This window comes from Argiope bruennichi, chromosome 3 (genome assembly GCF_947563725.1).
Source record: "Argiope bruennichi chromosome 3, qqArgBrue1.1, whole genome shotgun sequence".
NCBI lineage: Eukaryota > Metazoa > Arthropoda > Arachnida > Araneae > Araneidae > Argiope > Argiope bruennichi.
The window spans coordinates 20497871-20523482 of NC_079153.1; the positions used below are offsets into that span (position 1 = coordinate 20497871).

The 25612-nt window shown below is 29.7% G+C and overlaps 1 protein-coding gene across 1 annotated transcript in view; it reads left to right on the forward strand.

Moving 5' to 3' along the window:
- The window catches only part of LOC129964263 (uncharacterized), a 104681-nt gene continuing 79069 nt past the window's right edge, over positions 1-25612 (forward strand). Inside the window, exon 1 of the mRNA XM_056079012.1 lies at positions 1-96. Within this exon, the coding sequence (XP_055934987.1) occupies positions 21-96 (76 nt within the window). The 5' untranslated portion in view covers positions 1-20. The remainder of the gene's footprint in view (positions 97-25612) is intronic.

Genomic DNA, 25612 nt, shown 5'->3' on the forward strand with positions numbered 1-25612 from the left:
ACCATGACCGGAGGGAGGTGATGGTGATTTGGATGGTGGTGATTCTGTTCACGCAAACACTGGCACCCATCTCCGCTCAGGATGACACTCCAACAGGTGAGATTACATGTGTTTACGTGATATTCAGTTGATCAGGTTATTTGTTTTTGTTTCAAAAGTTGCGGTAATTCGAAATTACGCAGGAAAAAATTTATGCGTGTAGGAAATGATGTAGGAATGAAGGAAGAAATCTTTGGTCAGTTTTAATTTCTACTGAACTTGCAAATGATACAAAAATATTTATATGATCTTTTCTTGGTATTTTCAGATTTTCTCACTTTTTTTTCGACACTTTAGGCAAGAAAAGAGTTACTATGAATTAATCTTGTCATTACAAAATTTTTTAGTTACCAACATCATGTTAATCGCCAGATATAATATGTTATGTATATAAATTAATTACGCTATCATGTTGAGCCAATTTTGTATAATACCCAACTAATTATCTCACTTTAAATAGTTAATTATCATGGTTTTACTGTTTTATAATTAGATGATATTGGATTGTAATGCCATTATCTGAAGATTCCTAAAACACGTAAGAAATTTAAGGATATTTAGTAATTTTTTAATTGAATTTTAATACCAACTAGTAAGCGATTAATTACTTTGATTTAATAATTTTTATCTTTAAAAATAGAGAAACCGAAATGTTTAATATTTAATAAAATATCTGGAATTTTAAGAGTATTTTATCCTTGAAATTTTAAACAAACATGTATATAAGAATAAATTATTTTTTTTAATTGAGTCTGGAAATAAGAAAAAGTTCCTTTGCTCAATAGAGTGTGAAAGAATACAATAATGCGAGCAAAGGCAAGTCAATAGTTGTCTGACTAAAATATTTCGAAATTCTGCAGGTGAACTCTCAGTATTGGAAAATAATGTCTAAATTTGTAGTGGTTTTTAGCAGTTTATATCAAAGACAAACTTTTAAATCTTTAAAAAATATATTTATATATTTATAATTCAAATCGGTGATATTTGCCTAAAAATTTCAAAAGAACTTACTAAATGAATCTTTCTTTAATTAAATTAATTTTTTAATGCTAAGCGCTATTTAAATCATTGTCCCTAAAATTGTAAATTTCTATGATTCCTTTTGGCAAAAACTATTTATTAGATAAATGTAATGTGTAAAACTTTGTTTGATAATTTTTATTCAAAATTAATTATAATTTTTTCTCTTCTTTATTAACTGCATCTGTTTTTACGTTATATTGAAAATGACAATGAATTGACCTCATTATTCAGAAAAGTTAACAGTTTATTCACATGTCAGTTTAAAAGAATATTGTAGTTTTTTTTATCTTTAAATACATTTTTTTGAAACGTACTAAATTTTTATTGTACTCTTACTTGATAACTTTATTAAATATTTAAATGTTTTTTAACAAAATTGCGGAAGACCAGAACATCCACTTTTTAATCCCTTCGTTTAGCGTAATTTCGGAATTTAATTACAAAATTTCATATGACAATATTTATAGGTTGGTATATTAAATTTAAAATTGTGTCACGGGATTTCCCTGATGAAAAAACATTAAAAAAAAAATATTTAGTTACCTCTTGAATGATAGATAGTTTGAACGCGTTTTGCAAAATTTTAGAGAGATTTTCAATTAAATACTTATGTTTTATGTATTTAGAGTATTTTATAGCACATAAATAATTTTCACACACTATAAAGCTAAATTTTTTTTAGAGATATTAGTTTATTTCCTTATAATTTTTTTTCACATGGTAACAGTTTTTTAAAACTTACATTTAAGCATATTTAACAGCAATATTTTTCATTATTTGATTACAGTGTTATACACACACGCACATTTTGACGTTATTTAATTAGATTTTTATGTACGTTATTGCTGCCATACAAAGAAGAATTAATTTTAAATCCTAAATAAAAATAATTAATCAAATCTAAAATATGATCAGATTAGGAAATTTAGAATTAGAAATTTGAATCTTCTTTTGATTTTTCTTTTATTTGTAGCTGCATTTAATTCAATGTAGCAATTAATTTTAAGTGCAAAAAACATGCTTTGGATCCTTTTAAATATAAGGATGTCCATTATATTTTTTTAATGAAATTAGCAATGAATATTCCATATCGGATATGTCATATAATTAGGAGATAATAAAATCGTTCATTTTGCAAAATCATGAGTAGCTATGACAAATAATTTTTTCAACATATAAAAGAGAAAATTTTTCATGTGATGAAAGGGGACCACATAAAAAAACGTCCCATTCAGAAAATCTGTCAAAAATTTACGAAATAATGAGAAAGCGCTTTCCAAATAAAATAAATACATGGAAACAGTTTTTAAAAAATTAAATTCCCATTTTAAACATGGAGAAATTTTCAAAATGCAAGCGATTTACTACATTATGTCGTAATTCAAAAAGCGCATCTTGTGATGAACTGGTTTAAAGTCACTTTCATCACTTGAAGATATTAGAGTTGTTTTAATTTTGGAATATATTGTTTATTTTGTTTTGGAATATAGGTATTAGTTGACGCGATTTGCACATACATTGTATACCATTCACATTGTAGTAGTGTAATACATATTCACACTAAGAGAAGGCATTACAACGGTACTACAATGCCATGTTGGAATTCATGTATTTCATAAAAGAACGCATAAAAAATGATTGCACTTAAATAGGCTTGACTATATATACTTTTTCAAAATATTTTCTTAAAACTATAAGCTTTAAACTTGTTGAAACAACCTTCTTGAAGAAGATCAGGATTTAAATGTTTCGAAATTTCGGTTTGTTGCATTGTTTGTTATTTGAAAACTGCTTATATAGAAATTAAATTAAAATCAATAGCAATTTAGATTTAGTTTAAAAATTGAGATGGGTAAAGGAATATCGATTTAGACTTCTACTAGACTCATTTCGATCCTGTTTGTATTTCCAAGAAGTAAATCCATTACCATATCGTTGCTGCTATGCAATAAGTTCTGGTATACAACGTCAAGAAAATATATGACGGTTTAAGATATGGCATATTCAGGGATTTCGCCAGTCTTTTAGTCAATATGACAGTTATCTCTTTGTTATCAACATCTGTTAATTTAGCTCTATCTATTACAATAAACGTGTTTGAAATTTTTGCATTTAAATAAAAAACGATAGGAAGTAAATGAAAAAAAAAAAGGCTATAGAAATTTTGCATCTGCAAATAATACAAACAGATGCTCGCAAACACGAGTGCACTTGTAAAAATCAATCAAAAGAAAGGGCGACAGCTGATTTTAAAGCGAGTTCGCAAATTGTACAGACTGTCTATGGCAAAGGATACCGACGTGCTCTGATTGGTTTAAGCCTTGGCATCTTTTTTGGCAATGTTTTGCACTCATAATAGTCTAGTTTCCACTTATTTGGCTCAAACCTTGTACCTTTCATTAGTTTTATGAAAGATACGAGTGAATATCAACACGATCTAATTTTTATTAATATAATTGTTTTCTCTAAATATTACTAGTAATACTACTAATATTAATAAATAATAATAATAATAAATATTACTAATAATACTAGTAATACAAGTAACTAATGATTTTTATGCACAGAAGTATAAAAACTAAATGAAAGTAATTACTCAACATATAATACTTATTTTTCTATGATTTTCGCACCTTTATTAGATAATTTATGCAAGTTATTGAAACTTATTGCTGAACGTTTGTTACTTTCCCATCAACTACATATGGGGAGATGATTACTTAATGCCCAAAACGTATAAATATGTAAGCTTTAACGGAGTATGTGATTTCGTAGATAATTTTTTTTAGTTATATCAAAATAATATTAAGAAGAAACACACACAAAAATATTTTTAATCAATTGCAATTTTTATATTTCCTGAATCAGGATTTGATCTTTTCTGCTGTATATGTGTTCCAGGTTAATATTACATGTAAACGGTAAAAAATAAGGGATTGGGGATAAATTCACAAAGTTTATTTATTTTTATAAAAATATATTTCAGTATGGCATCTTTTTGGCAAAACATTGCCAAACAGATGCCAACGCTTAAGCCAATCAGAGCACGTCGGTATCCTTTGCCATAGACTTAGTCTGTACAATTTGCGAACTCGCGATTTTAAAGGGAAAAATAATTATCAGCACATGGCAAAGACATTTAGAGAGAGAGAGAAAGAAAAGAAAAGAAAAGGAAACTATGCAAAAATAAACATTTCTATTGTTCGGCGTGTCCAGCCTTAGTAATTAGTGAGCTTGGCACCATAAAATTGATCGGTGCGACTCTGGACAGTTAACTGAATTTTATAATCTTAATCTAGTCTATAGAATTTAAATTTCAATATAGGACTCAGAAATTTCCTTTACATTTATTTACAGCATTATTCCGCATTTATGTTCTCGTCTTAAAAGTTTGCCCGTCGTTTACAGCACTTTATTTTTGGTTCCCTCAGCGATTATTGAAATGTGGTAACTAATAAATATTTATTTAAGAGGTAATTAATTTAATGTTTTCCGCAATTAATCCTTAAAAATGCAAATAAGAGTAGAATTTTTTAATAAATTTACTAACTGTTGAATTGAGAATACTATTACATCAAATGCATTGAAAATTTCATTTTTTTTTCAGATGCTAAAAACATATATTAAAAAAAAAATCTAGAAGGTAAATGCTGAATTCACTTAAAATTCGTCATAAAAATACTAAAATAAATAACATTAATGAACAACTTTTATTAATCGAAATTAACTCGTCGAGGAAGCCGTTTTGGGTTATGATTTTCTCGATTAAACCATGAACATCTTTTACTATCTTGTGTTTTGTAGGGCACATTTATGTTCTTTATGAAAAAATCACATTTTTAAGATTACTCATATCAATATATATTTAGTGATAGTTTATAGCATATGAATAACTCATTCATAAAATTCATTATTTTCGCGATTTCAAGGGGAAAATTCCGATTATTTTGTGTAATACAATATATGGTTTTTTTTTAATCATGTGAGAACATGATGTTGTTTTAGTTTGAGGTTTTTCAAGCTTCAAAATGCGTAGGCAACAAATTGGCGATTTATCGCTTTTGAGGCATCTATTTTTCGCTTTTAGGATTATTAGAAAATAATGCAGAAGGTTGTCATATTTGACGATTTATCGCCAACTAAAGTTACAACTTGATTTCCAAATTATTCATTCTCTGAATTCTTACGAATTGTCTTGATTCATTTAAGTCATTAACTAGTTTAAACCGGTTTGAAACAATCACGTGACTATCAAATTACGCTTGTGCCGATATTTAGAAAAACCATGGGTTTTTTTTCCCAACTCAATATCGGTCGAGCTCCAAAACTTTGTTTGCCAGCACTGATTAATTAATTAAGATAAATAATGACTTAAAAATAATAATGTTTTCATATGATAACTTGAAATTTGCGATTCTTAGATTTCATTTTTACTTTTTTGTAAATTTGCTTTTATATTTTATTGTAATTTTAAATTATATATATTTTTTTAATTTTTAAAACTGATAATAGCGGAACTTTGAATTAATCTGTAATTTGAGTTTTTCCCTAGTCTATTGATTTTCTCAGTATTAAAATATTGCCTGTAATTCCAATTTTTTTTTTTTTTTTTACAATAAAAAAAAAACTTTCTTGAATCTTTAGCCATATATGAATGGATGAAGTATTAATTTTATCTAGAAAACTGTATTTTTGAAACTTTTCCAAAATTGCTAAAAAGCTTGAAATATTTAAAAAAAAACTAATATTTTGAGAATACATTAAAAAATTTTTTGATTATTTTATTTCATGCGTAAAGAGACCAAAATCATTACTAAACCGTGCAACAGATCATAAATGTTTTTTATAGGATCATAAAACCAGAAACCATTTTATTTATTATTTATCTATATCTATATATATATATGGTTATAAAAATTGTAGCTGTTGGTATTAAAAAATTAATGAAGCATTTCATTTAACTATTGTATAAAATTCATATTTTGTTTAACTTTGCAATTTACTCATGCCATACAATGAGGAAATATAAGGATAATTTTTCTTGTAATTTAACATTTTGCTTATAGCAAATCATATTCATTAGTATATAGTCACAATATATCTCTTGGTTTATGGAATTGAAACCATGTTATTTTAACCTATTTTTGATAATTCCTTATTTATAACGGTAATGAGTAGCCATAATGTTAATATGCGTAAAATGCATTAAAAGCAGTTAACATATGTAGATTGCAAATGCAACTGCTAAAAGATTATTAAAAATATCATTTCATGTAATTTTAAAAAGTTTGAAGTCATTGTAAATGAACACTGATAGCATGTACAAATCCCAAATATTTTTTTGATAATAAACCTTTTAGGTTTTTAATGTAACACTAAAAAAAATATGTGCACAACTCATAGGAAGTATATTTTAATATTTCAATGATAAAACTTATTAAGTTTTTTTTTTTCAAATGTTTACACAACTGGCCACAAAAATATTCGGAGGTTCTTTCTGTGCAGTGAAGAAAATGGCATATGCTTATCACAGTCAGAAGTTTTCAGGCTTTGTAAATATAAAAAGAGTGTGAAAACTATGTAATTATTCATTGTAGGAATTCCATTCCCATTTTAAGCTCGCCAATTAATACATCATGTTATTAATTACTAAAGTAGAAAATAAATTTCTCTAAAGAAAATGGTACTCATTTTTGAAAATGAATCCTCTTTCACATAAATAAATTCAAAAGTAGGTAATTACGAAATAATAAACAAAGACTTCCTTGACGTTTTAGTCTCCAAACGTTAATTATTGATGGACATAAATGTTAATTATTTATGACAATTATTAATAGTAAATCAATAATCCGGCTTTTATAATTTTGAAGACTGGTGTATTTATAATTAAATTATTATTCATCATCGAACAGTAGGTGATACCATGACCTTAAGCCAATCAATTTGGCTTCATTATAATAAATTGCATTCGAACACCCTTTGCGTGCTTAAACAGAATGTTTATTTCGTTCCTAATATAAAGTTTTACCCTTCTTCGTTTTTGTTCACCAGTGTTATCGACAACTGTTATAAAACCGACAGCTTATGTGGATTTCACTGTCTTTGCAAAACTAATTTCTCTGATAATTTTATATTCCCCTCTTTTTATGTTTACCGATCGATATGTGTCAATTTTTTCAAAACACGTCTTTGTTTATTCTATGTCAAAAACGATTCTGAGTAAAAGCAATGAATGGCTGATTCGGCAAGATCTCTCTGCTGTTTGTGCACGAGATATTCTAATTGATTCGTATGGAAGCTTTCAATTATTTTGACAGCTGATATTTCAAAGAATTTCAGTTTTATCCGCTCGATAAAACAATGCAAATCGTATATTTTACTTATTTTTTATCGAAAAAGCACTCTTCAGCCTTTAATGACATATCTGTCTCTCTTACCGAATGACGAATTTTTATTTTCTCGTATATGTAGTATAGAGAAAGTACAGTAATCGTCGAAAAATTTGACCTCTATTTAACGAATCTCCACGTTTTAGACCTTTTTGAGTTCGAAAAACACATTTTTGGAAAATATCCGTCTGTCTGTGATAAAGATAACTAAAAAACTTAGACGAATGAAACTAGACTAATGAAATTTGAACTAGACGAATGAAATTTGACGTATGGTCTTTTCACATAATTTGTAATCCCCCCGGGGGGCACCTCGAAATGAGGATGAGATGCTTCCGGCATGGTGGTTGGATCTCGCCACCCTGGAGGGTACACTAATAGGTGGGGGATCTGGCTCCTCCCATCGTTGACGGGACGTACTTCCTTCGGGGAGGGTTGTACCGTGGCCGGTGACGGCCCTTAGGACTCAACCACAGTTCCCGCCAATTGCTGTTGCGGCGGTCCGGTCATTCAGTTTTATGGTTTAAATCCGTGTGCCTTAGGGCGGGTCGGAGAGTTAGATGGTTGACTTCACATAATTTGTAAATTCCTATCAGATTTTGAACAAAATCAATTCAGGGGAAGTCTGTCTGTCCGGCTGTTCGAATATAAGGGAACGCGATAAATTATATGAAATTAGGTGGTCAAATTTTTGTTTCAAACCGGTTGTAAAAACGAAGAGAATTAGATAGATAAGATTCGGTACATATATTTAACAACTATAGTATAGAAAACTGTCAAATTCTGAGTCAAACCAATTAGACATAGATTTTCTATCTGTCTGTACCTTTATAAACATGCAAATGCGATCATTCAAAAATGGAGTTATTTAAATACATCAAACCTGGTTTAGTGGTTCATTAAGCGTAGGTGTGGGTGAAATTTTTATTTCAAGCCGGTGAGAAAAACGCATCTAAAACTCAAAGGATGCTATCATCTGCATTCCAGGGATTAAAGGTCGAAACATTCGCCAAGGGCGATACAATAGATTCCGAAAAGTATTAATTCATGTCAAAGGTGAATACTTCGTAAATATTGTATGCCAGTGCAAAGCACTGAATAACATATTAACAATAACATCTTTATTGCGAGAAAGTTTTGGGGGGCACCACTATCGTTGGTTTGATATTGTTACGAATCTGTGATGCGGCTTCCTAGCATAGTTGGTTCCATCATCAGAAAGACTGATTTACAGTCATCTGTATCCGGGTGTCGCATCGGAGGTCCCATGAGCTTGGCGACAAACTTGGCAACCATTTGGCGACTTTGGCGCCAAAATAGATTATACCCGAAACATCGAGAATTTTCCCGATCCGTCCATTAGGAACCGAAATACGCCTCGAAGGTTCCTGATTGGTTGAGAAGCTTCTAGCCCCACCTCCTGAGACCTATAAAAGGAAGCAGCCGCAGCTGCCAGAATAGAGTAGTCGGGATCGACAGAGAAGAGTAGTCGGAAGCGACAGAGGAGAGTAGTCGGAATCGACGGCAGAGTAGTTGGGATCTACAGTGAAGAGTCGTCGGAATCGACGATAAAGAACTGGCTTTCCAGAGCTAACAGAGCAGCGACGGAGTCAAGCTAGTGCTGAACTAAGCTGTGCGCTACTTTCTGCAGTAAAGTCTTGTTGTGTGCTCTCGCGGCTGAAGATAATTGTCTTCTCTGTGCTGTATATAGTTATCGTCTTTGTGATGTTCTGTGTGTCTGCGTGTAAATAAACGTCGTTGTTTTATTTTCTACTGCCGCCTGCTGATTGAGCGTTCTCCACACCATATAATTCCCACTATCCAGACGAACCACCGGAAATTTCGTAACAATATGTAAATGAGAAATTAAATTTAATCAGCAATTAATTAAAAGGAACAGGCATTTGGATTATGTTATGGTTAATGTAATAAACTGATGGTTATGTTTAATTGTCGGTGATTACACATAATCACCAATAAGTTTAGTGGTGATTATGGATAATCACCGGATTAATCACATTTATCGTAACAGATATGTTTCAACATTTCTATCTTTTATGTGGGTTGATGTAATAACAAATATTCCAAACCATTAGCTAATATATATAAACATTTAAATAACCATAGTCTAAAAGTATAATCTAATTAAGAAAATGAAATAAATTTGTATTGCACGGCGATAAAAACTAAGAAATTAGAAAAAAGTCGAATGATCTTCCAGCAATTTTTAATTTACACTATTTATTAAAGAATACTGTATGATGTAGGCCTTAATAATAAAACTGGAAATAAATTCAAATGGCTTGTATGAATTAAGCTTGCATTAAATATCCAAACATATCGAAATATGGCATCTGATCTAATTAATGTGTATGTATTAAGTGTGTATTAAGTATCTGAATAAATCGAATTATGTCATCTTATCAAATGATTTATATGAATTGATTCCACATTTTATCTGAATAAATCGTCTTATGATATCTTGGGCACAAGAACAGAAGTTTTATTAAGTTAAAAAAAAAGATTTTATTTGAGCATAAAATAATGAACTCGTGGGAAACAAAAATGTGAAAGAAGTGACTGTAACCGCAGGTTATAAATGCAAAAAAAAAAAAAAAAAAACACTTTTAAGGAAATATGTAAATATGTCTATGCATGTGAAGAAATAGAAAAGCAGGGCGTAGCTTAATGCTCCATTTTGAAGCTTAGAGCTCTTATTCAAATAAATATTGTAAGTATTTCCCACAGGGGCTGTCAAGGCACAGAGATTATCTTCATATATTTTTCAGGGTAATCAATCATTATGATTACATTTGATAGATTACAATCGTGATTCTTCCTGTAAGATCGCTATTTGAAATTATTATTTTAAATTAAAATATATTAATGCATGGTGTGTCCGTTTCGTGATGCTGTAATTTAAATTTGTTGAAAAATTATATCTTTTTAAACAGAGAAGCTTAAAACATTTTTGAAAACGGATGTTAGTCGCAAAAACTAACTATACATGAGATGCATATTAATTCATATAAAATTAAAATGTCACTTGAAACTCGATTTCTTTTATAAAATAAGTTTGTATAGTTTTTAAAAAACACAAGAAATTAAACTTTGGGATTTCATGAAAAGTCGGTCATACTGATCAAAATTTAATATATTTTTAGTTAATATTTTTAAAGATTTTTAGATTTTATTTTACTCCAATTAGTTTTTGTTTGTAATTTTTTATGGATATTATTATTAATGACATAGAAATAATATAAGGCATATTTGTTCATATCTAAACAGTTGCATTTTAAGATTATATTTCTCCCTAAAACATTCTTACAACATTATTGTAAGAATTATTGTAATTGTCCTACACTTTTAAAATTCCACTACTATAAAACTCCTAAGTCATCCATATAAAATGTATTTTACATACTTTGCAGTTAATAGTCATTCGAATAATAATAAACTCATTTTTAATTTTCGAATTTAACTTTTAAAAATGCTTTTGATGTTCATTGTTATTTATCGTTCTTCAATATTTTTAAGCACGAATATCAACGTTGAGCCATTAGTTAGAGAGACATTACTCCTCCATATATAGCAAAATTTTATGAATTTCTTCGATAATTTCATCTATATTAAAAGCAGAAAACAAATGGCACTTAAAGTTCTCAAATTTGTTTTTCCTTTCAGAATAATAAAGCAAAAATATGCAGAGAAATTCCAATATTCTTTTAAAAATATCGAAGATACTATCTTGACGATAATTAAATAAATTCATTTTAAAATAATATATTATATAAAGCCTTTATTCCACCTGCATTTTTAAATGTAGAAGAAAAATATTTCTGAATTATTTCTCAATCCTATCATATTTGTAGAAGCTGTGAGTTTTAAACCAATATAACGGTGCATCAAAATGCCATGCAGATAATTTAGGAATGCTACAATGGAAAGCCAGTTGTGTAGCAATATCATTTTATAAATTGTAGAAGCTGTAATTAACTACTTTAACATGTTACAGCAAATTTTCAATTATTAGGAATTCGTTCTTGATGAACAAAACTTTAAAAAAAAGCTAATTATAGATTTAAAAAAAGAGATTATTCAGCACGCCTTTGAAAATAAATGAATTTTTTTTCTTTAATATATATGAACAAACGCACAAATAAAAGACAAATGGCCTACTTTTTGTTTTAAAGGCTTCACAAATTCACACACATGTCATCCGCGCCTGCAATTCCTTTTTTCTTTTTGCTTTAAAAGATATATATACACACATATACTCAACCTATGTTTTTTCTTTTAAGGAATGCACACACACACGCGACCTATTTTTTGTTTTAAAAGATTGTCACGCTTAAACAAAAGAAAAATCCCTTTTTTTGTAAAAAGAATATCAACAAAATTATAAATAAAAAAAAAAGCTACAGTTTATTAAACTGTAATTCTTTATATAAGTATATTACTGTAATGTAAAAATTGTTAAAAAGAATTATCCTGCCGATTGTCTTTTTTGTCTGCCTATTTCAGATCATCCATCCAATTTAAAAAATAATCAGGAATTTAATATAAATTCTAAATGGAATCAAATAGAATCGGTGTAGCTAGAAGCAATCCAAATTAAAAAAATTCAGTAAAAAAAATTAATCATTTCATTTACTTGCTTATGACAACAAAAATTTTTTTTTAAACCAAAAGTCATTATAACTTATAAACAATATCATACCCCTCCCCGTCCCAGAAAAAAAAAAGATATCATGTTTGCACATGATAATGAAGCCCTAAAAAAATATTTGCACAAGAGTTGAGAACAAAAACATATTAAGAAGAACACTTCGCTTTAAGAACTCCGAATATTAATTTGTTAAACTTTGCCCTTTGGATGCAATAAGAACAAATAAACAAGAATGTTTATTTTAAAGAAAAATAGTTTTCTTCAGTAACATTCAAGGTGTTTATTTTGTAAATTTTTTTAAACTTTTGATATAGATTGATTCTTTGATCTTATAATATTAATAATTTCAGATGCAATAATCGATTACTTTAATTATCTGGGATTGATCTGAAAGTAATTAAAGTAATCGAGATTGATTTTTGATCTCAAAATGCATAGAAACCAACAACAAATGGATCCAATAATTTTCTGTCATTTTCGTATCACTTTCTAATAAATATTTATATAAAACGAGCTTTTATGTATTCATATAAAAGCAAGCACACAATTGCTTTTCGAGATTTGCTTTTATGGAATCATATTGATTCTTTGATTGCTTAAATGAGCTATTTTCATACGAGCTCAGATCAGTCGAAAGCAGCTAATGAACTGAGTTAAAATATACGGCGACTTTGAAATGATTCGTTACACATTTTTATTTGATTTAAATTATTTGATGTTTGCAAAAATTGAATTTTGTAATCAATTTTACTTTCCTTGATGTAAAACTTTTGAAATTTAATCCATGCATGCATTTTCAATGACAATATACCAATTCAATATTCACAGAAAGTTATTAATTAAATGATGAATTTGATAAAATTTTGACTTTATTATGGTGCCGCTTTCTAGTAATGAATTTGAGAAATAATTGATTTACAGATTCCGTAATATTTCTAATAATGAATTATTAATTTAAGTATGACGAATTTAAAATAAAATTTTTAACACGTAAAAGTGAGTTTACTATATTGCCTATCATATGATACGAGTTTGATTCATACTTACTTTCCAATTAGTTCATTTTACTACCTAATATCATGATCTTTATCATTAGTTCAGTTCAGAGACAGAGCTGAACGGTTCATCATATTATACAGATGATCCGAATCCCAAGCATAAATGGCGCAGAGAACGAGTTCAAAAGAATTTTTTTTGAGTTTCACTAAACAGAATTCGAAATACTCGTTGCAAAAAACGTTCTTCATAAAAAATGAAATTGTATAAGCATAAAAAATAAAATAAATTAACAAAAAAAATCTATAATAAATCAGTTTGCCATTGTTTGTGAAATCACCAATTATTATTGAGGGTATCATGCCCTGAAATTCGAATCTTTTGATTCCCGATTCCTCTTATTGTTTCTCTGAAACGAAACACGGAAAGTATACCAATCTATAAAATATTCGGCTATGAAGTTTTTCTGCAATTTTATTTCAAATATTAAAACTTTGAGTCCGTAAAAATTAATAAATTAAAAAATTAATTCATGGAAACATTATTGATTATTCGATTATTTTATCACGTATTTCCATAAATATTCAAAACATATGAAAACTACTTTGCAAAAATCGATTAATCGATTTGTACTCTTTTAATTAAAGACGAATAATCTCAGAATTCTTAAAAACACCTTTCAATAATTTCATTAATTTTAATGAATTTCATTAATTTTAAATGAATGCTTATATTAATTCTTTTGGGTTTTTTTAAAGATTACTAACGATAGGAGTATAATCTTATTATCCTTTTTGTTCATGTAGAGGTTGAATCGATTGTTTGATAATTTAATTGAAGAGTATTTTAAAGTCTTTCAAACTTCATTAACTCATTAATTTTGCTCGTTTTTTAGCTATTTTGTACATGCTTTTTCAATTACTGAAAATTAACTAGCTGGTACCAGGCGCGTTGCTGCCGCAGAAGAAATAATTTTGGAAATATAGTTTGAAATTTAAATAGCTGTCCTTTTTAATTAGGAATGATAGAAAGAATTATACTTATTTTCTTGTTGACAATAAATACATGCATTGAAATTTAATGATATATAAAAGAGAAGTACAAATAATATTTGTTTCATTTTTTATTTTATTATTCAAGTGCTTTAGAGTAGAAAATATATATTGTTTTTTCGTCTTCTGCAAAAGTAAATAAATTTCTTGGCTATCCGACTCATAAGCATCTAGCATACATCCGGCCGTGTGAAAAACATGGATATTCTAGATTCAATCCGCACACTGTAAGTGATTGTCCATGCGCCTTGTTGATGGTCATCGGGAATGCAAGTCGAAGGGGGAACTGCAGTCGTTTGAAATCAAAAGGCATGTCGGTGGGAATAATGGGAATGCTTGGAATGAGCACATCTTCTCCACTCGACTTTCCGCTAAGAATAATTACCTCGCTTCTTGCCGCATATTAGTCTTTTGATTCTGATGCACGTGATCACGTAGCGTATAATTGCCTTCCGATTTTTGCCACATGTTGATCCTGAGATTCTGAAGCATCTGAATTTGCAATTCGTAAACGATCTACTTTATTGTTCGCCTGTCGTTCCTCGTTTGTTTGAGAAGCTCGAATTGGCTTATTTCTACGTGCTGCGCTGGTAGATCTCTTAAGGAACATATTTTTAGTCGAATCAATCAACACGATGCACGCTTGTATAACCGAAATATCGTTTGCGGATACATTGAATAAATAGGAAAATTATTGTTTATATTGGAAAATTTCCATTATATATAACTTAACTTGATCGGCATCGATAATAATGATTCTATTTTGTACGTGTCAGATAAATTCTGAATAATAAGTGCAGTTTGCCGCAGACAAAACACTGCGCACTTTGAATGACAACATCCTGTATAGATGACTATTCATTAATGAGAAGGAAAAAATAGCGCTTGCACTAAATATTTTCGATTTCAATTCACTCACATTTATTCTCATCAATCATAATAAATTTATTTTGTTTGACATCTGTGCGATTAACTCCGAATGACATGTGCCGATTGCCGTTTACTGTTTGTCTTTAGTCAATTGTCAATTTTAAAATATAACGTTCACGCAGGTGCAAGCAATATGTTGACCAAGTTTCATCGTAATCGGTTGAACGGTACGGCAGCGCATAAGGTACGAACAAACAAAAATTCATTTTTATATATTAGATTTTTATTATGTTCGATGGTATCCCGTTAATGTATTTTCTCTATTGTTACCAACATATTCGAAACTAAAAGATTCTTTTAACTTAAGCCATAATTCGATAATCTGTAGCAGACAAAACTAAATTCAATTCGAAAATTGCACCAGAAAGCAAACCAATATGATAGATTGTTTTCATTTTTGGTGGTACAATTAATATAGATGACAGAAAATGAAAATAACATTAAACTCATCATTGACAAAAAAAAGGAATAAAAATTAAGAATTTGATTTCATCCAAATATTTCTGTTTAAGAAACGAATTTAAAAAAAATTTTAATGAAGAAAAAAGTAGGTTTATGGGAGTTAAACCTGCGTTAGAGAACGCCTCATTGAAATCATTTAAGAACTTTAAACTTATCAGTTAAAGTTTTTTTTTTAAAAAAAAGAATGAAATATCTCAAGAGTTAAATTGTAGATTAAAAAAAAACTATCTTTTAAATTCATCATTAGTTCTGTGAAATTTTAGCTTCGAATAAATGATAGCTCAGTTTTCTTCCTTTTCACAATTGAAATTTGGGAGCGGCCAGGATAGCCTGGTTGGAAGGGCGTTGGATTCGCATTCCTTGGGCTGCGTATTCAATCCTAGCCGGCCGAAGACTCTCCGTGAGTGTGGCGGCTGGCGTACGTATAAATCTGTCGTTCTAACAAAGTTTTCCATGTCGGGAGGTGATCGTTCTTTGACTCAGGTCTAAATTGGGAATGAGATGCATTAATGAAGTCCGCGCCTTAAAATTGGTTGCGACGTGTGAGTAGCTAAGTCGTACTCTTGGCCCTGGTTGGCTTACTGAAAAACCATGAGATGCTCATTCGGCTTAAATCGCCGACAGATAATTATCAGCGGGCTTGTAAAGTGCCAAAGTCACAACGAAATTTGGAACTTCCACTCAGTTCAGTTAAATTAGCTTCCAGTTTTACAGCAACACTAGGGTTATTTTGGGACAAACCTGCAGTCACATGACGAGGAGGACTCTTAAGATAGCACACTCCTCTCCAATCTTCCTCACCATACCATTGGGAAGGTGCTTGCAATGACGGATTTAACATGTACCAGTCCCGTTTATACGACAGTGGAAGCAGCCCAAATCTGAAACCCTTAATTTCCGAAGCAGAGACCTTACCACAAAGACACTGCGACAATCGGAAGGAGAAACTTTAAAAGGTTTCATTCAATAACACAATCCAACGGATTAGTTTAGTTATATTAACGTCCCGTTTTAAAGCAACAGTAGGGCTATTTTGGACAGACCTCGTAATTTTGTACCGCGGTCAGATGACGAGGACGACATCTGAGCTGGCACCCCCCTCTCCACACCACACCAGCGGGAGGACTTTTGACCCTGATTGATTTAACGCGCAACAGACCCCCTTACACGACGATTCTTCGGTGGAACCGGGTCTCCAAACTGATACTCTTCGGTTCCGAAGCCGAGACCTTACCACCAGGACACCGCGGCCCCACAAGCCAACGGAAGTCATCCTGTAAGTGTTGTTGGGGCACTTGTTGAAAGAAATCCAATAAGTAGAAGAGCATTACGATGCTTTATTCCACGAAGTTTGAATTATAAAAACATAGAGAAAGCATACACAACAAAAAAAAATTTGCAAACACTGAAAACAGAAGCAGAAAGTAAACCGCTTAAGAGAAAACAATTCAGCTCAAACAATTAGAGAATTCGATCCGAGAACAATAAAGTGAGAATTGACTTCTCATGTGTGCCTCATTTCACTCATTTTGGAGAGCGAAAATATCACCAAGGAACCTTTTTTTAAAATTTTTATCAGAATTTTAACCAAAAATTAAACAGAATTTTGGTGTTTTTGCGCGATAACTTTCAAAATTATTACTGTACAAATATTAGTTTTGCAGCCTCTAAAAATTCAAAAAATATCTTTTTAATGACAGTTTTTTTTCTATTGAAAGTGACAAAAATAATGTGCAGATTTTTTTTTTGCCATAATTTTTTTTTTCATTTTTTTATTTTCATTTCATAATTTTTTAAAAATACTTTCAACGCATTTTATTACAAAATATGTCATTGCTAAAGCGAAACGCAAACCGTTTGCAATGTTGTTATTAATATTTTGTCCTGATTTTTTTCCCATTATTGTAATCAAGATATGAGGATTCGGCTTATTTTTCCATGTTGAGTAGGTTACAGTTCAAGGCATGTTTTTAACAAATATTTCGACATCTTTTGTACTCGAAATTAATATTACATTTGAGAGGCAAGCAATGATGCAATTCATTTTAAAATACTATTGCTTTTTCTGTTATATAATTGGATGTATAAAGATGTAGACAGAAAATTAGAGGAAAACAAAGCGCAATGAACAGAACTGTGCAAGGCTTTTGAAATAATGTAATTATGTCTATTAAAATTTAAAATTTAGAATATTTTGCTAAGGAAACAATTGAAATTTCAGCAAACATTTATAAGGGTGGAACAAATGGTGCCAAAGGAGGCTAATGTGTAGTAAATTTAGAAAAACTGCAACATTTAAATGGCTTAATGAAACAGAATTATTTTTGAACCGAGTTTAGGAAAAAAAAAACTTATCATTCTATAAAATAGCTTATGATAGCTATTTTATTTTGGAAAAAATTTATAAAAAGATTTCAGAAGCTGATTGCATTTACAATCCCACTGGTATTACCACCATTGAATCACAAAACTACGAAAATGATGTTCTTCTATAAAACAAATGCTGTGTTCCATACAACAATATGGACTTGTTGTCGACTGGAAAAGGTCATTACCATAGTCACCACAACACGCGACTCTGACATAACTTTGAATAAAACAAATATTACATGAATTTTATTGCTCGATATCAGATATATAAGTTGATTGTTCTGAGTACAGTTGTGTGGATTTGGTATTTAGTCAAATGTATTCTTACTGAATAGTCAAAACAAGCGAACAAATTTTTAAATGGAAAAGACCAAATTTTTCATAATTACGCTAATATGTTCTCAATAGTTTGTTCAATCGAACTATTATCTGCCCATAAAATTTTTAAAATTGTATGTTTTGGAAGAATTTTTTATTTTTTAAAAATTTTTTAGTCTCATTACTTGTACTATATAAACCAAGTTTTAGATTGCTATTAAACCCAAACGTATTCAAAAACTCCTACATAAGTATTGATGTCTTACTGTTTCGCTTTTTGCTCTGATATCGTATCATTTTTCAAGGAAAGGAAAACGAAGGAAACTGAACTAAAAGTATACTTTAAAATTGTTCTAATTAAAATTATTCTAAGTGTAAATTTTAAAGTCTGTGAGAAAACGTTTCACCACAAAAACTTTCACAACAGTAAAATCCAAAATTTAAAGAATAATAGAACCTCTAATGCGAAATCTGTTAATGTTTTAGACTTGATAAATCTTTCATTTTTTTTTAAGATTTAGTCTTAATTATATAGACTAACATGTGCTTATATTGAATATAAATCTATTAACTAATACAATGAAAAATATTATTGTAAAAATACTTAAAAATATTTTTAATAATTTATGAAAATCGAAGAAAAATGGCTCTGAAATAAAATACTATAATTAAATCTAATTTTTAAAATTTCAAATGGAATAAAAAATATTTTGTTTTATTATATACTCTAAAGATTTTGAAAAGAAATGTTAACATCTCGGTTAATTTTTAATTAAATATATGATTATTATTTTGAAAAGTTCTTTCTTTCTTAATGAGTACATATAATCAAAGAAAAAAACTCCGTGCCACATTTAGTAGCTCTCATTTCATTGATCTGCCTTGCAGAAGGTCTTGAACGATTTTTTCATTATAAAATCATTTCATTATGCAATATCACGCAATTTATAGACTATGCCTTCTATAAATATTTCCTTTATTGTTCTTGATGATAATTATTTTATAAGCATTGGAATGGTGATTTTATATGGATAAATTCTTTTGATTATTTGAAAAATATCGCTATTATTCTATAAATAAATAACTAGGATTTGTAAATCTTTCATTTTTTTTTCAGATTTAGTCTTAATTATATAGACTAACATGTGCTTATATTGAATATAAATCTATTAACTAATACAATGAAAAATATTATTGTAAAAATACTTAAAAATATTTTTAATAATTTATCAAAATCGAAGAAAAATGGCTCTGAAATAAAATACTATAATTAAATCTAATTTTTAAAATTTCAAATGGAATAAAAAATATTTTGTTTTATTATATACTCTAAAGATTTTGAAAAGAAACGTTAACATCTCGGTTAATTTTTAATTAAATATATGATTATTATTTTGAAAAGTTTTTTCTTTCTTAATGAGTACATATAATCAAAGAAAAAAACTCCGTGCCACATTTAGCAGCTCTCATTTCATTGATCTGCCTTGCCGAAGGTCTTGAACGATTTTTTCATTATAAAATCATTTCATTATGCAAAATCACGCAATTTATAGACTATGCCTTCTATAATTATTTCATTTATTGTTCTTGATGATAATTATTTTATAAGCATTGGAATGGTGATTTGATATGGATAAATTCTTTTGATTATTTGAAAAATATCGTTATTATTCTATAAATGAATAACTAGGATTTGTAAAATACACTCTGTTTTAATGATTGGATTAATTTAGAAATGCAATTTGTATTATTAGTCTCCATGTATAACTAATAATAAACACACGTATGCGTGTTAGCATTTAGAGGAATATTTCATTAGTAAAATTGTTCGCTTCTTCGCAAGATTTTGCTTAATAGTACAGAAAAATCGGCCAATCCGACCGTGGGTTGCATGGTGAAAAGTTCAAAGAGCTTCGTAAAGCATTGCATTTGTTTATACTACAAGAAAATACGAATACACTGTATCAAATCACAGCCGAAGTGTACACAGGAACATTATATAAAGATGCACAAGTAGCAAGCAGATTGCTATTAAATAAATGCACATTGGAGAGATTCGAAAGAGAAATTCAAGTTGCATTCCAAAGAGAGATTTAACGTGACTACTCAAGTCTTTCGATTCGTCTGAATGCTGACAGATTTTCGTCTCGGCGATTTCGCTTTTTATAGATGCCATGCTTTTTGCCAAATTTTTGATGCCGACAGTACTTTCTCATTGTACAACTTTAACTATGTAATATGTAAATTTATGTAATAACCTTAACTATGTAATATGTAAATTTATGTAATAACTTTAACTATGTAATATGTAAATTTATGTAATAACCTTAACTATGTAATATGTAAATTTATGTAATAACTTTAACCATGTAATATGTAAATTTATGTAATAACTTTAACTATGTAATATGTAAATTTATGTAATAACTTTAACTATGTAAATATATAAATATATTTCGTGTATTTCGGAAATGTCTCTAACGATTTGGATCAAATTTTAAACTTAGATAAGGTTTTGCTTTTTAATATTTATCTATACAAGTGTCTTTCCTGAAAAAAAAAACGCACGCACGCACACGCACAATTTTTTATAACTAAATCGTTTTATGTTAATAGAGATGAGCTGCATAAGTATAACTGGAGTAGTGGTTAGGACTTCGGACTCCCATGCATTTTTCTCATGTTCAGTCCCGTCCCGCGTTTGCTATTCAATTAAATTTAGCTTATGACTTTAAATAAGAAGCCATAGGCTGGAATTTTATTTACAAAAAATTGCTGAGAGAAGCTGGGTTTCTCAGGTACTGTTTCAAAAATGAGATATGAAAATATAAGTAAACAACAAGATCCTTCCACGAAACAGAGGAATTATGGATGGTGTAAGATTGTTTTTTTAAGGTATGTGCCTACCCTAAAATAGGCGTTTTCGTGAAAATTATCGAAATTTTTATTATGTGCTCATTTTATAGCCCATACATTTGCGATTCCAGAACTGTTTCAGTTTTGTTCTTTCGTTAATTAGAAGCAAAGTTACAGCCTAATGAATAAACCGGAAGTTGATTTTTTGCAACCGGAAGTGGGAATTTAAAGGGACGCAAGAATGTGAACAATGCATTTACGCGTCTATTTTGTAATTTTTAATTGATGTAAATGCCAAAATCTTTTTTAAAAATATAAATAAACGTTTCTTTTTTCATTATCTTTTAAAATCTGGCAGCAATTTTTTAAATTTAAGTTTCAGTAACTAAACGACAATACTGTTATCGTTTGTAGCATGTTTATACTCGTAATTCAAACCGTTTGTCTTATTTTCAATCGATTTGTTCAAAATTTTAGCATAATTCTTTTTATACAAGGGGTTATCAGAAAATATGGTAGCTGTTGGGGCTTACAGAATTTTTGAAAGATCAGTATTGAAACGAGAGTTACAATACACCGAATATTTTGGTGATGGTGACTCTAAGGCATTTCTGGAAGTAAAGGATGTCTATGGAAATGATACAGTCACAAAACTTGAATGTGTAAGGCACGTTCAAAAAAAGAGTAGTGTTACGACTTAGGAAATTAAAAATGATCAAAGGACTCGGTGGAAAAGGAAAATTAACTGATAAATTTATCGATAAACTTCAAAATTACTATGGAAATGCTATACGTAGTAATGATGGAGATATTTGAAAAATGCAATCTGCTGTTATAGCTGCTTTCTTTGACTGCTGTTATAGCTGCTTTCTTTGACTGCTGTTCTAGCAGTAGAAACTTAATGCATAGGCAGTGTCCAGAAGGGAGTGACAGCTGATGTCGATATCAGCAAGCTATGAGCAACGGATCAGAATATTCAGAAAAATCACCAGGTCTTCCTAGTTCTGTCATGAAAGTGGTAAAATCAACATATTTAGAACTTTGTAATACAGAGTTATTAAAAAAAAATGCTTGCATGGTATGACACAGAACAATAATGAAAGTTTCAACAGCCTCTTGTGGTCAATATTACCTAAAGATCATTTTGTGGAACAAGAAACTTTGTTTTTAGGTGCATATGTGGCGGCCATATTGTTTAATTCTGGCTATATAGGACTATTACCTATTTTTAAACAATTGGAAATACCAGTTAATCCTCTGACTTTCAAAATCTATACTGGAATCGATGATGAGCGCATTAAGAAACCGTGACGTCAATCATTGCCCTCCACTAAACTGACCAGAAAAAAGCTGAAAGCTAAAAATTAATCAAAATTAGTTAAAAATGAAGTAAAAGAGGGTTCGACCTACAAATATGGTGAATTTTAAGAGTAAAAAAGGAGTTGAAAATTTTTTATGGTGCATTAAAATCTTTAAATGTGTTTTCTGAAAAACTGTGTTTTTCAATATTTTGCTTTACGCTAAACATCACCAAAGCACATCTTTTTAAGATATTGATTTGAAATTTTGCTAAAATGCTTAAATATATTTTATCTGTGTTATGAACTTAAATCTAATCTCCATCTTCATTTTTTTCATTTTATTGCTTTTTTTGTGAAAAAAACATGAGTCTTTTTTTTTAAATGAGTTTTGACACAAAATTTCAAATAGTTCAAAAACTTTTCAAAATTTTGCAAATCTTTTAGTTCATAAGGGTGTTATTTATTTAGCGCATAAATATTATTGAAATATATTTATTAGAATTTATAGTAGAAAGTTTACCGTAAGTGTCATTTTTCGCTAAAATTTGACTAAAAATGACCAATATTTCAAAAGTTAATAATAATTTCAAACAAATTACATTTAAATTTAAAGTTTTATGCCTTATTTTAAATAAAAACATCTTTTGTTTATTAAAAATTTAAATATTTAAAAAAAAAGTCTCCGAAGGTAGGCACATACCTTTTAAGATAAAATACTGTCTTCACTTTTTAAAATGTCTCAGATTTTATCATACAATAGCTTTACACTTTTTTCATACATTACTGGTTATTTTATAAATTCTCATCAATTATGGTAAAAATAAAAATTAAATGTCTTAGAATTAAAAGCATTATTATAGTCATTGAAAAGGGAAATCAGACAAAAAAAGTAGACCGAGTTTGAGCTCATAATATCGTTTATTAGCTAACTTGATTAGGCCTTTCGAAAAATCATTAAAATAAATAAATTTTTAAAAAAAATCTGGGCTTAAAATCTTCCCTGAAATAAAAATAATTATGTGAAGTTCATCTCCTCAAAATGTATTCTTCCGTAATTATCTTTCAAATGGAAGGGTAAGCAACGCAGAAAATAAAGAAAAATAATTAAAAGAAAAGTCTGAAAAACTAACTGTTGGAGGGAAGGAATCTGAGTATACATTTTCATCTTCTCGTATAGGTAGTATGAGAAAGTATAGCAATCGTCAAAAAATTCGAACTAGAAATTTTGACGAATCGCAACATTTTAGAATTCCTTGAGTTTAAAAAACATATTTTTGGAAAGTATCTGTCTGTTTGTAACAAAAACAACCCAAAAACGCTCCGAGTTAGAGGATTGAAATTTGTTATACGGTCTTTACACCAAGTTTTCAAATCGCTATCAAATTTGGAGCAAAATCTGCTCAGAGGAAGTAGATCTGTCCGGACATTTGAATATAACGGAATAATTTCAAAACGAATAGAGCTAGATAAATAAAATTCGGTACACATATCTAACATCTATAGTGTAGACAGCTATCAAATTTTGAGCTAAATCCAATAAGCTGTTGACCGTCTGTCGGTTTGAGATTTCAGAAGCATGCAACCATGTATACCAAATTTGCTATGGCAATTTTTGTGATTTCAAGTGCACTTTTGTGTCTCTTTCTGTCTGTTGAGGAAAACACGCCGAAAGAGCAGATTCGATTTGAGAACACTTTTAACACATGCCAGGGATTAATCGCCAAATAACTCTCCAAGGATAACGGAATAGATTCAATAAAAATGCTAACTTCACGTCAAAAGTTAATATTTTATAATTATTGAACACTAATGCCATGCAAGTCTTTTTCTGGCATGGCAAGTTTATTAGAGACAACACAATTTGAAACACAATTTAAAAATGTTGTATTTTTCAAAATACTAACTTTTTAAGTGAAATTTATTATTATCCATTATTCTAAACACCCCGGAGGGCACCTCGAAATGAGTATGAGATGCTTCCGGCATGCTGGTTGGATCTCGCCTCTCTGGAGGGTACACAAATAGGTGGGGGATCTGACTCCTCCCATCGATGACGGGACGTACTTCCTTCGGGAAGGGTTGTACCATGGCTGGTGACGGCCCTTAGGACTCAACCACAGTTCCCGCCAGTGTTGCTGTTACGGCGGTCCGGTCATTCAGCCTTATGGTTCAAATCCGTGTGCCTTCGTGGCGGGTCGGAGAGTCAGTTGGTTGACTTATCCATTATTCTTTTTTATTTTAATTTTAAAAATAGCATTAAAAAGAAGTTCAGCACGCGAAAAATAACATGGCGAAGGCGGCATGACTAGATAGAGTTTATAAAAACTGTCTTTAAAGAAGAAAGACATTAAAAAATTAATTTTATTTTACATATTCATGAACTTTCTTTCAGAATAAACAATTTGTGTGCATGTATGTGGTTTTAAAACTGCCTAGCCACTATTTTAAATTTATTTAGGTTAAAATAGGGTCCAAACCATATCCATATCAGGCACTTAACAATTCTGAAAATTAATAAATCTCTTTCATATGGCATCAAAGTTTTTTTGCGAAATTTATTGAACTCTTAGGCAACGTTAAAAAAGCATTTACAATTTTACTTTGTAATGATACCGACAAATGACCATCATGCACAAAAAAGGGTTTTTAATGGAAGGGTTCTTTTGACAGAGTATTTACATAAAAGTTCATGCAAATCTCCACTCCCCATTTGTGCAGATGTTTCAAAATCTCAGTTTTCGTGACAGCTGCTAGCGTGACTTTTTGAATTAATGGATTTCGGCAGCGAAAGGGCTGAGACTTTTTCAAATGATGCAACGAATCAGACTCACATTAGAGGCAAAAGCAGCAATATACGCCTCCAATGTTTACTATTTCGTGGTGACCAAAAACAAAGCTACCTTGACAACAACACAACAATCAGTTTTTAGCTTTAATGTATTTCCTTTAACGAAACTATTCATGACACACTTTTGATGTGAGCTTTATTGTTTACTACATTAGGAATTTTAGGCTTACGTGAGGCTTCAAATTTGCTTAGAATTAAGTTTGTCGAATATTTTATTATATTAGTATTATGATTTTATGACTATATTTAGAAAAAAAGAAATGAGGTTACGATGTTTAATGAAACGAATTTTTGCTGTCCAAGGGCATTCATTAGACCTAGATTCTGCGTGTTTATAAAACATTTTTTCCGTTATTGTT